At 42.9% G+C, this 17245-nt stretch overlaps 1 protein-coding gene across 1 annotated transcript in view; it reads left to right on the top strand.

Moving 5' to 3' along the window:
* The window catches only part of CFAP61 (cilia and flagella associated protein 61), a 296977-nt gene that overhangs the window by 73082 nt on the left and 206650 nt on the right, over positions 1–17245 (top strand). Inside the window, exons 9-10 of the mRNA XM_032420163.1 lie at positions 1542–1633; positions 15050–15124. Of these exons, the coding sequence (XP_032276054.1) occupies positions 1542–1633; positions 15050–15124 (167 nt within the window). The remainder of the gene's footprint in view (positions 1–1541; positions 1634–15049; positions 15125–17245) is intronic.

Genomic DNA, 17245 nt, shown 5'->3' on the forward strand with positions numbered 1-17245 from the left:
TATTTGTTTGGGTGGTTGGTACATGGGAGTAAATATATGTAGAAGTTCATGCATTTTTACCAATTGCACGTTATATCAACAAAGTAAATTAACATAAAAAGCACATGGCTCTTGTCATCATGAGAATGCTGGAAGCCCCATTTAGACTTTCTGAAAAGTTTTGCAGGGAGTAGGACATATTCAGGAGCTAAGACATGATGCATTCCGCCAAGCATGTTTCTTCAGAAGAGGAATTCTAGGTCCTTCACTCCTCTTTCCAGACACTTTCTCCCCATGCCCAAAGAGCTACCCCTTATCCTGGGATGTGATTCTCTTTCATTGTACCTTCTCTTTCATTGTCTCTTTCATTATGTACCTCTCATCTATGCCCTGTACACTTCCCTGGCCATCCAGTTTTTTTCTTAGAATTTCATTCTGTTTCACTCAGCCCCATCTTTGCCAGAAGCAGGTAATCTGAGGATTTGGGGTTGAGAGGCATCCGCAGGAGCCATTGCCCTGGCTGGCACAGTGGGAGAAGAAGAAGCTGAGAGGATAGGCTACCTCTGGCCTATGCGCAGTGTCTGACGTGATCGTCAGAGACAAGAAGGGCAGTGCAGAGGGGCAGCCCCTGGGCAGATCATCCTGGAGTGGCTGTGAACAGACGTCATTGCTGAGAATCCTCCAGCAGAGCAGACATGGGGGCAACCAGAAGGAAGAGGTGGGAGGGAGGAGGGAGGGGGAAAGGGGAAGCGAAGAGAGACTGACAAGATAGAAAGAGAGAGAAGGGGACAGAAAGACAGGAAGAGAAATAAGGCCCAGAAGAAAGACAAGAATGCAGAAGGAGGAAGGAGAAGGGGGGGGGGGGGGGGAAGAAGAGCTTTGTAGACAAAAGGGGGAAAATTTTTTTTTCTACTGTAATTTTTAGTGAAAGTTAAAGACACAAACACTACCCTGATTATTGACTTTCCAGAACATACTGAAACAGTAATGCTCAGCTCCAGTTCTTGCTTAGAAAGTAGAGAAGTAAAAATAGTGGCCACTGTCAGACTGCATGCTATAATATTTTCAAACAAAGGAAAAGCAGCCCTGTGCTAATTAATCTTTTGGCGTTCTGATAGCACTGACATGGCTAATTGTGGTCTTTCCCAGTGCGGTCTTGAAATCATTTCAAAGCCTGCGGCCCAGAAAGTTGCTAATCAGTTGTTTGTAAACTTTAAAGGGGAGTTCCTATGAAAGGAGCAGTGGCTCAGGAGCCACAGAGGGTGAGGACCCCCCTCTCCCCTCTGTGAGCCAGAACCAGGCCCCGGCCCATTGCTGGCATCATGTTTTCCCCATAACTCTATAGGGGTGGGTATCACTTTATCTCCATCCCATTCATAAGGGCCCTAAGAGGTCAGAATTGGGGTGGGCTCCCCACCTCATGGTACTACCCTCTGCTCTACCATTCTTCAGATGTGCCGCAGGTGAGAAACACATCCGTTTCCTGGCCGTCTCCGGTGTCCTGTGGCTCTGCAGATGTTTATCATCTATTTTCTGTCATTATACCACTCTCTCTCTCAAAGATGCTGAGCTCGGTACTAGCAACCACAGTTCCCCGAAAATAGTTGAGGAGCCACGGGAACCTGTCTCTCCAGAGGCCATGGAAGGCATTCAGGTAACGGAGGTCACTCACCCATGCCTGGGGCCCTGGGGCGGGCGTTGTGAGGTGCTGGCTCACGACTGAGTTCTGATGCCTGCTGGAGAAAAGGCCTCACTAGCAGTAAGACTGGGGAGGCCGGGAGGAAACCTGGGTGCGTGTTTGTAACAGATGAATCAGAGCCGCATCACGAGCTTCACGAATACAGGTCAGAATGGAGTTTCATCCCTTCTCTTCCTTCCTTCTCACCCGTTCCCTGACTTCAGGAGGCTGAGGCAGATAAAGCTGCTCATTTAAAGCCAGGTAGAAAATCCAGACATACTGAAGACACTTATGCGCTGCCCACATACTCACATGAGGCCCTGTTTTCTTTCCTGCCCGATCGGGCTTTGGGAGCTGTAGAGATACCCTCCACAGCTTCCCAGAGAGCCACTGGCTCCACTTGTCTCTGCCCAGCCTCAGCAGGAGCCGCCCCCCCGCCGCACCCTCCTGCTGCCAGAGGTCTGCTTGTGCTGCTGCTGCCTTCGCCTAAAGAAGGGGTAAACCCACAGTGAAGGAGCCCACTGTCAGCCATGTAAGAGATTCTGTGGTTTGGCAGACGAGCCAACGGATCCAGCTGTTTGTTCCAGCTCTGACAACTTCTGACCACTGATGGGTTTGCAGTAATATAAATGCCCAAATTTACTGGGCTCTGGGTGCTCACATACTCCTGTGGGACCGCAGAGCATGTCTCTTGTGTCCTCAGGGACAAGGCCTCACCTAGCGGGTGGGGCAGGAAAATGGGCTAATGTTGTTGGCCTGGTCCTACATCAGCCCTGTGTGTAGCCAGAATCCCAAGGTGTGTTTCCCTACACACCTCCTTCAGCTTCTGGTCTGCCTGATTTCTCCATCCAGCTGGGCCCAGAACCCCTCCCTGAGCCCAGGATGGAGGGCAGGTGCTGAGCCATTGCTTCTAGACTCTAGCCTCTAAGTCTTTTTTTTTCTCCTTTTCAACCTTGGACAAAACAATGTTCCTCCTTGCCCATCAACTCATGCAAAGAAAATCTTGGGAAAAGGAGGATGGAGAGAGGACCTTTATCTTAGCACTAGGCCACCTGGCTTGTCCTCCCAGATTTCCACACTGTCTCTATGGAAGATGCATTCTTAGGCCCCAAACCACAAAAGGATCCAACCTATAGCTGGTTGGCTATTATATTTTCAAGTGCTGATTTAGTCTCTGCATGGAGGTTGGGCATGCACAATGGCCAGGCACTCTGCTGTGTCGGAGGGTACTCATGAGACCAAAACACAATGCCAGCCTTTAAGAGGTAGTGACTTGGTATGGGAGAGGAGAGCTCTAATTCAGTATGTGGAAAGGAGGATGGGAAGAATCTCAGAGGAGGGGACTTTTTAAAGAAGGTTGTATGACATGGATTAGGTTGAGGGAAATGAAGCTGATGAATGGAATTAATGAAAAAGAAAAACTTAGTGCTAAGGGCTTCAGCTTTTAGCAAAGATAGAGTAACAGAGACTAGATTTATTCTCCTGCCTGAAAAACCAAAAAGTGGCCAAAATATGAGATAACAGTTTTTAAGACACTGCTTATCATGTAACCAAGGAGAATGATGGGAGAGATGGGAAACAAGCCAGGTGAGTCCTCTGATTGCCCTGGACTCCTGCCTTGAGAGAGTTTCAGGCCATGGCACAGGGCAAGAGAACCCAGTGGGAACCCAGTGAACTCCCTGAATTGAGGAGGCAGATCTGTAAGTCCATGGAGACTAAAGCTGCTAAGGTTTGCAGGACAGAGTACCAGAGAGGAGAGAGCTGCACAGAGAGAGATGTTAGACACCAGCAGAGGGTTGCTCTTGAGTATTCAGCTGAAGACCAATCAGCATCTGCAGAAATAGTGAAGGTCGGGCTGAGGAAAGAACCTCCCAAAAGGATTCGAGTTTACAGTGCCCAGTGCTCATCCAAAGCTGGAACCAGTGCCTATTCCTATCAGCCAGACTGGAGAACCTTATGACTCACAAGGCACTGGAAGAGTGCACAGAAGAGTCTTGCATCAGTAGTGGGGAATAATTAGCTCTAGAGAGAGCACTGCACCAGTCATGTCTAACGTATCTGCTGACCAATAACCAAAAGGATCAAAGTGCTCCCAAGTGACTGAGTCCCAGAACAAAGTTCAAGAGTGTGTATAGGAGTGCAAAATTAACTAGCACCCACATAGGTTAAATTAGTGTTTGAAATCCAAGAAGATATTACCAGGCACCCAAAAAACTCAGAATGTATGATGCATAGGTGGAGATAACCAGTTGAAACCACCCTAGATCTGAGGCAGAAGTTAGAATCAGTGGACAAGAACGTTAAAACAGTTATTATAACTATATAAGTTCCAAAGTTCAAAGAGAGACATGGAAGATATAAAAACACCCCAAATAAAACCTCTAGACATAAAGACTACAATTCATGAGATGAAAAATACACAGAAGGATCAACCATAGGTTAAACTTTGCAGAAAAAAAGGTGAGTAAACTTGAAATAGAAATGAGAATTAAAAAATAAAAAACATCATTGCATCAGTGAGCTGTGGGATAATATCAAGTAGCTAATATGTGTGCAGGTGGAGTCCATAAAGAAGAGGAGGGAGAGGTTGGGATGGAAAAAATATTTGAAGAAATTATGACTAAACAAATTCTAGATTTTATGAAAACAGTAAACCCACAGACACAAGTTCAATAAATAGCAAGCACAAGAAACAGGAAGACAACTGTACCAAAGCCCATCATAATCAAATAGTGGAAAACCAGTGATAAAGAGAAAATCTTAAAACCAGCCAGAAGCGGGGAAGAGGCAAGCTGGGAAGAGAGGAACAAAGATCATAGTTGCAGATTTCTAATTGGAAACAATGCAAACAGCAAGACAGTGCAGTCGCATCTTTAAAGACCTGACAGAAAATAAACTGTCAGCCTAGAATTTTATGCCCACTGAGTGTCTTTCAAAAATGAAAGTAAAATTTTCATCTACACACAAAAGGTGGACGAATTCATTACCAGCGGACACATACTACAAGAAATGTTGAAGTCCTTCAGGCAGAAGAGAAATGATACCAGATGGAACTCTGGATCTACACAGAGGAATGAGGAATGGTAGCGGGATGGGTACACGTGTAAGATTTTGTTCTTATTATTTATATATCTTTAAAAGATAATTGATTGCTTAAGTAAAATAAAAACAACATAGTGTGAGGCTTGTAGCAAATGTTAAAATGAAATGTATGGCAAGAATAGTACAAAAACCAGGAGGGGAGAAATGTAAATATACTATTTGGAGGCTCTTCTACCATACCTGATGTGGTATAATATCACCTGAAGATAGATGTGATAAGTTAAAGATGTGTATCATAAACCCTAAAATAATTGAAGCTACAAATTGAATTCAGAGAGTTATAATTAATAAACCTACAGAAGAGAGAAAATGGAACCATAAAAATATACAACTGGGGTGCCTGGCTGGCTCAGTTGGTAGAGCATGTGACTCTTGATCTCTGGGTTGTGAGTTCAAGCCCCATGTTGAGTATAGAGATTACTTAAAAATAAAATCTTTTAAAAAAATATATACAACTAATCCAAAAGAAGGCAAAAAGATGGAAAAAGGGTATCAAGAACAGAGGGACAAATATAAAACAAATAGCAGGATGGCAGACTTAAACCTAACCATATTGATAATTACATTAAATGTAATGTACATTGAATATCCCATCAAAGATCATATAAGGCCAAGATAGATTGGATGAAAAAGCAAGACTCAATTATATGCAGACTACAAAAATGCACTTTTTTTTAATATTTTATTTTTTATTTGAGAGAGAGAGAGAGTGTGCACAAGCAGGGGGAGGGGCAGAGGGAGAGGAAGAGGGAGAAGCAGACTACTCACTGAGGTGTGTAGGCTGACTCGGGGCTTGTTCCCAGCACCCTGGGATCATGACCCGAGCCGAAGTCAGATACTTAACCAACTGAGCCACCCAGGGACCGCAAAAATGCACTTTAAATACTAAGATTTACAATAGGTTCAAATTAAAAAGATACAAAAAGATACAGCGTGTTAACACTAATCAGAAGAAAGCTGGAGTAGCTTTATTCATTTCAGACAAAGTGGATTTCAGAACAGAGAATATTACCAGAAATAACAAAGATCAAGAGAACATAACAATCCTAAATATTTATGCATCTAATAGAATTTCAAAACACATGAAGCAAAAACTGATAAAACTGAAAATACAAACAAATAAATAAATGACTGTATTTGGAGATTTCAATATACCTTCCTTAATAATTGATGGAACAAGCAGAAAGTAGAAAATCCATAAGAATATAGGTTCTAGTTGGGCGGAGCAAGATGGCGGAGGAGTAGGAGACCTGGATTTCGTCTGGTCCCAGGAATTCAGCTGGATAGGGATCAAACCATTCTGAACACCTATGAACTCAACAGGAGATCGAAGAAAAGAATAGCAACAACTCTCTGAACAGAAAAGCGACCACGTTCTGGAAGGTAGGACGTGCGGAGAAGTGAATCCGAGGCGATATTCGGGAGGATAGACGGTGGGGGAGGGGCCTCCGTCGGCCACTTCTGGCAAGTGATAGAGCCACGGAGCACAAAATCGGAACTTTTAGAAGTCTGCTCCGCTGAGGGACGTCACTCTGGTGGCGAAGTGGGGGGTGGAACCCTCGCAGGACAGTGTGGTCTCAGGACCCTCGGGGTCACAGAAAGACCGGGGGTGCCTGAGTGCGGCAGAGCTCCCAGGTATTGGAGCAGGGAAGCCGGCTGCAGAGACAGAGCCGAGGTGCGGGCTCTCAGCTCGGGGTTGCCATAAACCATGATCCGCGGCACAGTCGGGCCACTGCTCCTCCAGCAGGGACGCAACAAGCGGCAGATCCGGGGAGACTCCCCTTCTTCCCCCGGGAGGAGCGGTGCGGGAACACACGGCAGGGATCTGCTGGGCTTGGAGACTCCGCACGGGGTCAGGGGCCAGAGATAGAAATGCTCGGTCACAGGCCAGGTGAGCACGGAGTGCGGCCGGAGACCGGGGAGACGGGAGTGACTGACTGCTTTTCTCTGGGGGCGCACTGAGGAGCGGGGCCCCGAGTTCTCGGCTCCTCCGGGGCGGAGATTGGGAGGCCGCCATTTTCACTCTCGTCCTCCAAAGCTGTACGGAAAGCTTGCAGGGAACAAAAGGCCCGAGAGCAAACCTGAGCAGATTACTTAGCCCAGGAATTGCAGGGCAATTCCGCCTCCGGCAAAGACATTTGGGAACCACGGCAACAGGCCCCTCCCCCAGAAGATCAGCAAGAACAGCCAGCCAAGAGCAAGTTTACCCATCAATGAGAACGGCAGAACTACAGCGCTAGGGGAATACTGCACATAGAATCCATGGCTTTTTTACCATGATTTTGTAGTCTTTCAAAGTTAATTTTTTTAACTGTCTTTTTTTTTTGAATTCTTCTTTTTCCCTTTTTCAGTCAACATCTTATCAATCTCTTTTTTAAAAAACATTTTTATTTTTCATTTTTAGAGTCATATTCTATCCCTTTATAGTAATTACCCTTATTTTTGGCATATATATATAAGTTGTTCTCTCTTTAAAATTTTGAGATACAGTTTCTTCTAACAGATCAAAATATACCCTAAATCTCTAGTGTATGGCTTTGTTCTAGTCTCCTGCCTGATCACATTCTCTCCCTTTTTTTTTCTTTTTCTTTTTTAAAACCTCTTCTTTCTTTTTTCAAACAACTTCTTATCAATTCCTTTTATAAAATTTTTTATAATTTTCATCTTTACAGTCATATTCCATCCCTTCATCGTATCAACCCTTATTTTTATACATATATAAGTTTTCCTTCTTTAAAATTTTGGGAGGCACTTTCTTCTAACAGACCAAAATACACCCAAAATCTAGTGTGTGGCACTGATCTATGCACCAGCCTGATCATATTTGATCATATTCTGTTTTTTGTTTTGTTTTGTTCTGTTTTTGTTTGTTTTTATCTTTATCTTCTTCTTTTTTTTTTTTCTTTTTCTTTTTTCTTTCTTTCCCTTTCTTTTCCCCCTGCTTCAGGTCTTTTCTGATTTGTTTAGAGTATATTTTCTGGGGACGTTGTTATCCTGTTAGCATTTTGTTCTCTCATTAATCTATTCTCATCTGGACAAAATGACAAGATGGACAAAATCACCTCAACAAAAAGAACAAGAGGTAGTACTGACTGCCAGGGACCTACTCAATACGGCCATTAGTACGATGTCGGACCTAGAGTTCAGAATCATGATTTTAAAGATACTAGCTGGGCTTGAAAAAAGCATGGAAGTTATTAGAGAAACCCTTTCTGGGGAAATAAAAGAACTAAAATCTAACCAAGTCGAAATCAAAAAGGCTATTAATGAGGTGCAATCAAAAATGGGGGCACTAAAGCTAGGATAAATGAGGCAGAAGAAAGAATCAGTGATATAGAAGACCAAATGATGGAAAATAAAGAAGCTGAGAAGAAGAGAGAGAAACAACTACTGGATCACGAGGGCAGAATTCGAGAGATAAGTGATACCATAAGACGAAACAACATTAGAATAATTGGGATCCCAGAAGAAGAAGAAAGAGAGAGAGGGACAGAAGGTATACTGGAGCAAATTATAGCAGAGAACTTCCCTAATTTGGGGAAGGAAACAGGCATCAAAATCCAGGAGGCACAGAGAACCCCTCTCAAAATCAATAAAAATAGGTCAACACCCCAACATCTAATACTAAAACTTACGAATCTCAGAGACAAAGAGAAAATCCTGAAAGCAGCTTGGGACAAGAGATCTGTAACCTACAATGGTAGAAACATTAGATTGGCAACAGACCTATCCACACAGACCTGGCAGGCCAGAAAGTACTGGCATGGTATATTCAGAGCACTACACGAGAAAAATATGCAGCCAAGAATACTATACCCAGCTAGGCTGTCATTGAAAATAGAAGGAGAGATAAAAAGCTTCCAGGACAAACAAAAACTAAAGGAATTTGCAAACACAGAACCAGCCCTACAAGAAATCTTGAAAGGGGTCTTCTAAGCAAAAAGAGAGCCTAAAAGCAACATAGACCAGAAAGGAACACAGACAATATACAGTAACAGTCACCTTACAGGCAATACAATGGCACTAAATTCATATTTTTCAATAGTTACCCTGAATGTGAATGGGCTAAATGCCCCAATCAAAAGACATAGGGTATCAGATTGGATTAAAAAACAAGACCCATTGATATACTGTCTGCAAGAGACTCATTTTTGACCCAAGGCACCTTCAGATTGAAAGTAAGGGGGTGGAAGACCATTTACCATACTAATGGACATCAAAAGAGAGCTGGTGTGGCAATCCTTATATCAGACAAATTAGATTTTAAACCAAAGACTGTAATAAGAGATGAGGAAGGACACTATAACATACTTAAAGGGTCTATCCAACACGAAGATCTAACAATTGTAAATATCTATGCCCCTAACATGGGAGCAGTGAATTATATAAGCCAATTAATAACAAAAGCAAAGAAACACATTGACAACAATACAATAATAGTGGGGGACTTTAACACCCCCCTCACTGAAATGGACAGATCATCTAAGCAAAAGATCAACAAGGAAATAAAGACTTTAAATGACACACTGGACCAAATGGACTTCACAGATATATTCAGAACATTCCATCCCAAAGCAATGGAATACACATTCTTCTCTAATGCCCATGGAACATTCTCCAGAATAGATCACATCCTAGTCACAAATCAGGTCTCAACCGGTACCAAAAGGTTGGGATCATTCCCTGCCTATTTTCAGACCACAATGCTTTGAAACTAGAACTCAATCACAAGAGGGAAGTCAGAAAGAACTCAAATACATGGAGGCTAAAGAGCATCCTACTAAAGAATGAATGGGTCAACCAGGAAATTAAAGAAGAATTAAAAAATTCATGGAAACCAATGAAAATGAAAACACAACTGTTCAAAATCTTTGGGATGCAGCAAAGGCAGTCCTAAGAGGAAAATATATAGCAATACAAGTCTTTCTCAAGAAACAAGAAAGGTCTCAAGTACACAACCTAACCCTACACCTAAAGGAGCTGGAGAAAGAACAGCAAATAAAGCCTAAACCCAGCAGGAGAAGAGACATAATAAAGATCAGAGCAGAAATCAATGAAATAGAAACCAAAAGAACAGTAGAACAGATCAACGAAACTAGGAGCTGGTTCTTTGAAAGAATTAACAAGATTGATAAACCCCTGGCCAGACATATCAAAAAGAAAAGAGAAATTACCCAAATCAACAAAATCATGAATGAAAGAGGAGAGAAAACAACCAACACCAAAGAAATACAAACAATTATAAGAACATATTATGAGCAACTCTATGCCAGCAAATTAGATAACCTGGAAGTAATGGATGCATTCCTAGAGATGTATCAACTACCAAAACTGAACCAGGAAGAAATAGAAAGCCTGAACAGACCTATAACCGCTAAGAAAATTGAAGCAGTCATCAAAAATCTCCCAACAAACAAAAGCCTGGGGCTAGATGGCTTCCCAGGGGAATTCTACCAAACATTTCAAGAAGAATTAATACCTATTCTTCTGAAACTGTTCCAAAAAATAGAAATGGAAGGAAAACTTCCAAACTTGTTTTATGAGGCCACCATTACCTTGATCCCAAAACCAGACAAAGACCCCATCAAAAAGGAGAATTACAGACCAATATCCTTGATGAACATGGATGCAAAAATTCTCACCAAAATACTAGCCAATAGGATCCAACAGTACATTAAAAGGATTATTCACCACGACCAAGTGGGATTTATCCCAGGGCTGCAAGGTTGGTTCAACATCCGCAAATCAATCAACGTGATACAATACATTAACAAAAGAAAGAACAAGAACCATATGATCCTCTCAATAGATGCAGAAAAAGCATTTGACAAAGTACAGCATCCTTTCTTGATCAAAACTCTTCAGAGTATAGGGATAGAGGGTACATACCTTAATATCATAAAAGCCATCTATGAAAAACCTACAGCGAATATCATTCTCAATGGGGAAAAACTGAGAGCGTTCCCCTTAAGGTCAGGAACACGGCAGGGATGTCACTATCACCACTGCTATTTAACATAGTATTAGAAGTCCTAGCCACAGCAATCAGACAACAAAAAGAAATCAAAGGCATCCAAATTGGCAAAGAAGAAGTCAAACTCTCACTCTTTGCAGATGATATGATACTTTATGTGGAAAACCCAAAAGACTCCACCCCAAAACTGCTAGAACTCATACAGGAATTCAGTCAAGTGGCAGGATATAAAATCAATGCACAGAAGTCAGTGGCATTCCTATACACCAACAACAAGACAGAAGAAAGAGAAATTAAGGAGTCGATCCCATTTACAATTGCACCCAAAACCATAAGATACCTGGGAATAAATCTAACCAAAGAGGCAAAGGATCTGTACTCAGAAAACTATAAAATACTCATGAAAGAAATTGAGGAAGACACAAAGAAATGGAAAAACGTTCCATGCTCATGGATTGGAAGAACAAATATTGTGAAGATGTCAATGCTACCTAGAGCAATCTACACATTCAATGCAATCCCCATCAAAATACCATCCACTTTTTTCAAAGAAATGGAACAAATAATCCTAAAATTTGTATGGAACCAGAAAAGACCCCGCATAGCCAGAGGAATGTTGAAAAAGAAAAGCAAAGCTGGCGGCATCACAATTCCAGACTTCCAGCTCTACTACAAAGCTGTCATCATCAAGACAGTATGGTACTGGCACAAAAACAGACACATAGATCAATGGAACAGAATAGAGAGCCCAGAAATGGACCCTCAACTATACGGTCAACTAATCTTTGACAAAGCAGGAAAGAATGTCCAATGGAAAAAAGACAGTCTCTTCAACAAATGGTGTTGGGAAAATTAGACAGCCACATGCAGAAGAATGAAACTGGACCATTTCCTTACACCACACACAAAAATAGACTCCAAATGGTTGAAAGACCTCAATGTGAGACAGGAGTCCATCCAAATCCTAAAGGAGAACACAGGCAGCAACCTCTTCGACCTCAGCCGCAGCAACTTCTTCCTAGAAACATCGCCAAAGGCAAGGGAAGCAAGGGCAAAAATGAACTATTGGGACTTCATCAAGATAAAAAGCTTTTGCAAAGCAAAGGAAACAGTCAACAAAACCAAAAGACAACTGACAGAATGGGAGAAGATATTTGCAAATGACATATCAGATAAAGGGCTAGTATCCAAAATCTATAAAGAACACATCAAACTCAACACCAAAAGAACAAAGAATCCAATCAAGAAATGGGCAGAAGACATGAACAGACATTTTTCCAAAGAAGACATCCAAATGGCCAACAGACACATGAAAAAGTGTTCAATATCGCTCGGCATCAGGGAAATCCAAATCAAAACCTCAATGAGATACCACCTCACACCAGTCAGAATGGCTAAAATTAACAAGTTAGGAAATGACAGATGTTAGCGGGGATGTGGAGAAAGGGGAACCCTCCTACAGTGTTGGTGGCAATGCAAGCTGGTGCAGCCACTCTGGAAAACAGTATGGAGGTTCCTCAAAAAGTTGAAAATAGAGCTACCCTACGATCCAGCAATTGCACTACTGGGTATTTACCCCAAAGATACAAATGTAGGGACCCGAAGGGGTATATGCACCCCAATGTTTATAGCAGCAATGTCCACAATAGCCAAACTGTGGAAAGAGCCAAGATGTCCATCGACAGATGAATGGATAAAGAAGATGTGGTCTATATATACAATGGAATATTATGCAGCCATCAAAAGGAATGAGATCTTGCCATTTGCAACAACGTGGATGCAACTGGAGGGTGTTATGCTGAGCGAAATATGTCAATCAGGGAAAGACATGTATCATATGACCTCACTGATATGAGGAATTCTTAATCTCAGGAAACAAACTGAGGGTTGCTGGGGTGGGGGGTGGTGGGAGGGATGGGGTGGCTGGGTGATAGACATTGGGGAGGTTAGGTGCTATGGTGAGCACTGTGAATTGTGCAAGACTGTTGAATCACAGATCTGTACCTCTGAAACAAATAATGCAATGTATGTTAAGAAAAAAAAAAAGAAGATAGCAGGAGGGGAAGAATGAAGGGGGGAAATCGGAGGGGGAGATGAACCATGAGAGACGATGGACTCTGAAAAACAAACTGAGGGTTCTAGAGGGGAGTGTGGTGGGAGGATCGGTTAGCCTGGTGATGGGTATTAAAGAGGGCACGTTCTGCTTGGAACACTGGGTGTTATGCACAAACAATGAATCATGGAACACTACATCAAAAACTAATGATGTAACGTATGGTGATTAACATAACAATATAGTTTTTAAAAAAGAATATAGATTCTAAGAACACTGTCAACAATGTTGACCCAATTGACACTTGATAAAACTCTACCCCCAAAATGGTAGAATACACATTCTTCTCCTGTGCACGTGGAACATTTACCAACGTATACCATATTCTGGGCCACAAAATAAACTCAATAAAGTTAAAAGGACTTAAGTCATCTAAAGTATGTCTTCTCACAACAAAAGACATTATAAGAAGGTAAAACTCCAGGTTAATAGCTCTCATGAACATCGATGGAAAAATCCTAATAAAAATCTTAGTAATTTGAATCAATATATAAAAAAGATAGTACATCATGACCAAGTAGCGTTTGTTGTGGGAATGCAAGGTTGGTTTAACATAAAAAATCAATCAGGGGCAATTGGGTGGCTCAGTCAGCTAAGCATGATAACTCTTGATCTCAGCTTAGGTCTTGATCTCAGAGTCATGAGTTTAAGCCTCGCCCTGGGCTCCACGCTGGGCATGGAACCTACTTAAAAATATATATATATCAATGTAATTCACCATATTAACAGGCTAAAAGGTTACCTAATGTTTCTCTCAAAATACAGGGAAGGTATTTGAAAATTCAACATTCATTCCTCATTAAAACTCTCAGAAAATTAGGAATCAGAAAGCACTTCTTCAGTGTGTTAGAGGCTATTTTTGAAAACCCTGTACCTAACATCATACTTAATGGTAGAAGACTGAATGGTTTTCCCCCGTGGTCAGGAACAATGCAAGAATGTCTGCTCTCACCTCTTCTATTTAAATTACACTGGAAGTTCAAGCCAGCACAAAAAGATAACAGAAATAAAAGGTATCCAGATTGGAAAGGAAGAATTAAAACTGTCCTTTATTTGCAGATATAACATAATCATCTAGAATCTACAAAAACAGCTACTAGAACTAGTAAATAATTTAGCATGTTGCTAAATATATACAAAAATAATATGCAAAGTTTAATTTTGTTTCTATGTAATAGCAATTAACAACCAGAAATTGAAATAAATACCATTTACGCTAGTACAGATACACAAAATACTAAGAGATAAATCTGACAAAAGATGTTCAAGACTTGTACACTGGAAACCACAAAACATTTCTGAGAGAAATGAAGTAAGACCTAAATAAATGGAGAGATAGCCCATGTTCCTGGTTTCGAAGACTTGACATTGTCAAGGTGTCAATTCTTCCCCAGTTGATCAATGCAATTTTCCCAGTCAAAATTTTCCCAGTCAAAATTTCAGGAGGGATTTTTCTAGAAATTGAAAAACTGATTCCAAAATTCATATGGAAAATGGAAAGGACCTAGATTGGCCCAAACAACTTTGGAACAGAGCAGTTGTTGGACCAACACTACTGATTTCAAGGTTTACTATATAGTTCTTGTCATTCAGCCCCTGTGATAACAATGCCAAGGGAACCAAATAGAAGATCCAGAAATAGACTTAGCCTATAATCTATAGTGACAAAGAGCAGATAATTGTTTGTGTGTGGTTGGCCAAGTGGCACAGGGCAGGGGGGGAGGGGTACCTAGAAACACAGAAGCTTTGGGGAGTGAGGTATATGCTCACTATTTTTATTATGGTGATATTTTTATGGGGGCATACATAGGTTAAAACTTTTCAGAAGGTATATTTCAAATATATACAGTTTACTGTCAGTTATACCTCAATAAAGCAGCTGGAAGAAACTTAGTGCAGCTTTCAAGTTACACAGAAGAATAAGAATAATGAAGTAATAACTATCATCTACAGAGAACTAGGAGGAGCCAGCACTGTGCTAGCATCTCTGTATCTACCTGTCCTTATTTTATTCTCCTAACAACCTTGTCAGGTAGGTGCTGCTTTTAGCCTCTTTTTTACAGATAAGGCCATGGAGACTCCATGATTTTCCCAAGCCAGTAAGCCGTGGAGCCAGCATCTGAACCCAAGGCAGCTGGTTCTAGAGCTGGGGCTCTGAACCACTGTAGGTGTTGATTAAATGTCTTGCCTTTGTCATCTACAGGGGAGAATCACAGAAGAAGCCACAGCTGAGGAACTTCTGTCAGCAGTCCATAGTGGAAACACTAGTGAGATGGAGGTAGGGTTTGCGTGCCGGCTGATGGGCCCCACGAGGTTCACTGCTCTCCACTCAGTGTTGGTGAGCTCTTTCCTCCTCCAGGCTCCCTGCTTCTCTCTACCAGCTCAGAGCTGCCACCTTCTTTAGCACTGACTCCACAAAGCCTCCCTCGATGAAGTCTTTCTCCACTGAGAAATCCTTTATTCGGTATCCCTTGTACAGCTTGGTCCTAGAAGTTATACTGTTACAGATTCAGGCCAAGGGGTGGTAGCATCTGCTGCCAGCAGCCACCCCTGGGGCACTTCTTTATCCTTTGTTGGTTTCCCTTCTCCCTGCCCACACCTTCACATATGGTCCTTTATTGAATCTCCTTGGTCTGCTTCGCTGGAGTGTGCCCTCTGTTTCCTGCTAGAAACCCAAGGATTCAGGTCATTTGGCAGGGCTCTGTGGACCCTGCTCGGGATTTTGGATTTTTCCTAAGGAGCAGAGGAAGGCTTTGAAAGTTTTAAGTGGGAGATTCACATGATCAGACACTCTCATGCCCCAGTGGTGAACCCAGTTTTGAGCTTTCAGTCGATTCCCCATTGCCTCTTCTGGACTCGTGAGTCAACCTGAGAAGTCTGGAGAGCCCTTGAAGGAACAGGAAGTCGGGTCATCTCCACGGAGATCTGGGAGGACCACATTACTGGAACACTAATCCCAGACATCGGAATTCTGAGAGACGGCCAGATTTTGGCACCCCTTTCTTCTCCAGATTCTGAGAAATTAAGAAGCCTACACAGAAGTCAGTAGGGATAAAGGTGCCACTTGATTTTGGCCAAAACTGAACTGGAGAACAAAGCTTGGACGTGTGACAAGTGGATTTCCTAATTCCCCCACTGAATCCAGTGTACACACCTGGCCAGAGGCAGGACTTCACCGTTGGAGCAGGGTCTGCCCTCCTGGGCCGAGTGTGTGGAGGACAGGAGAACTCATGCAGTCAGGAGCAGGATGTGCTGCTAGGAAGAGAGTGCATCAGGCAGGCGGGGGCCCATTTTCCAAATCTCACTTTAGCACCTGCTGTGGGACCCTACCCATGTCCTTCTGGCACTGCTCATTCCTCAGCACTCGAGGACAGGGACTTCAGGTGCCTGGTCTTTCTCTGGCGCCGTGCTGCAGGCAGGTCAGAATCTTTGGGGAGCAACCATCAGACAATGACTGAAGGTAGTTGGAGAATCAACACCCCAGTTCCTTTGTCTCTTAGGTGGGACAGCTCTGAGAGTATTCTCCACAGTCTCCCAGGGATTTCAGTGGGATTGGATGGGACACTCTGCGTTGGTGTCCTTCCCTTCCTTGCCTCCCTTCTCCACTCTCCTTGCAGAATTTCCTAGCATCACTCCCCAAATAAACTTAGCTCAGAGTTTGCTTCTGGGGACACCCACACCAGGACACTGACTCCTCAGGTTCCGGGGAGGAATGAGGCATGGAGCAGAGGGTGAGGCATGCTCTATTTCTAAGAGGTAGCTATACCTGTAGGGACCCAAATCAGAATGTGGATGTGGAGGAGGGGACAGGATGGTACCTGCTGCATTAGACGTACTGGACCCCCAGAGGGCATCTGGGTCAACAACGTGGATTGATGTCCTATGTTTATCTCCTCTCCCTTCTGGAAAAAAAACACAGAAAAGACAGTAAAGCAATAAGAAGTGGGGGCACAAATCCACAAAGACAACAAGACTAGGAGAGGAGATATTAGAAGGTGAGCCCTTTCAAAATGTTGAGAATGAAGAAAATCGATGGAGGAGTTTACACTGGCTTAGCACAGTGGAGAAAGGAGAAGGTCCAGTACCACTGTGAGGGGAGGCACTAGCAGAAAGCGGGTACCTTCTCCTCCTGTGTCCACAAAAGGCCCAGGGCCTGGGGCTTCTGGAAGGCGGGGCGAGGACTGGGCTGAAATGAGGGGTCTGACAGTCTGCTATGCAGTGTTGGGGACACTAGAGTCCTTGCGGACAGCACCTGGCCTGTCTACTGTACTCAAGTGAAATAACCAGATGACTGTCCTCTGGTTAAATGGGACAGAAGCAGCTCTAAATTCAGGTTCAGCCCGCACTGTGTGAGGCTGTGTAATGGGGAAAAGGCAGAACAGACAAATAAGTGGAACTC

The sequence above is a fragment of the Phoca vitulina genome, unplaced genomic scaffold (assembly GCF_004348235.1).
Source record: "Phoca vitulina isolate PV1807 unplaced genomic scaffold, GSC_HSeal_1.0 scaffold22, whole genome shotgun sequence".
NCBI lineage: Eukaryota > Metazoa > Chordata > Mammalia > Carnivora > Phocidae > Phoca > Phoca vitulina.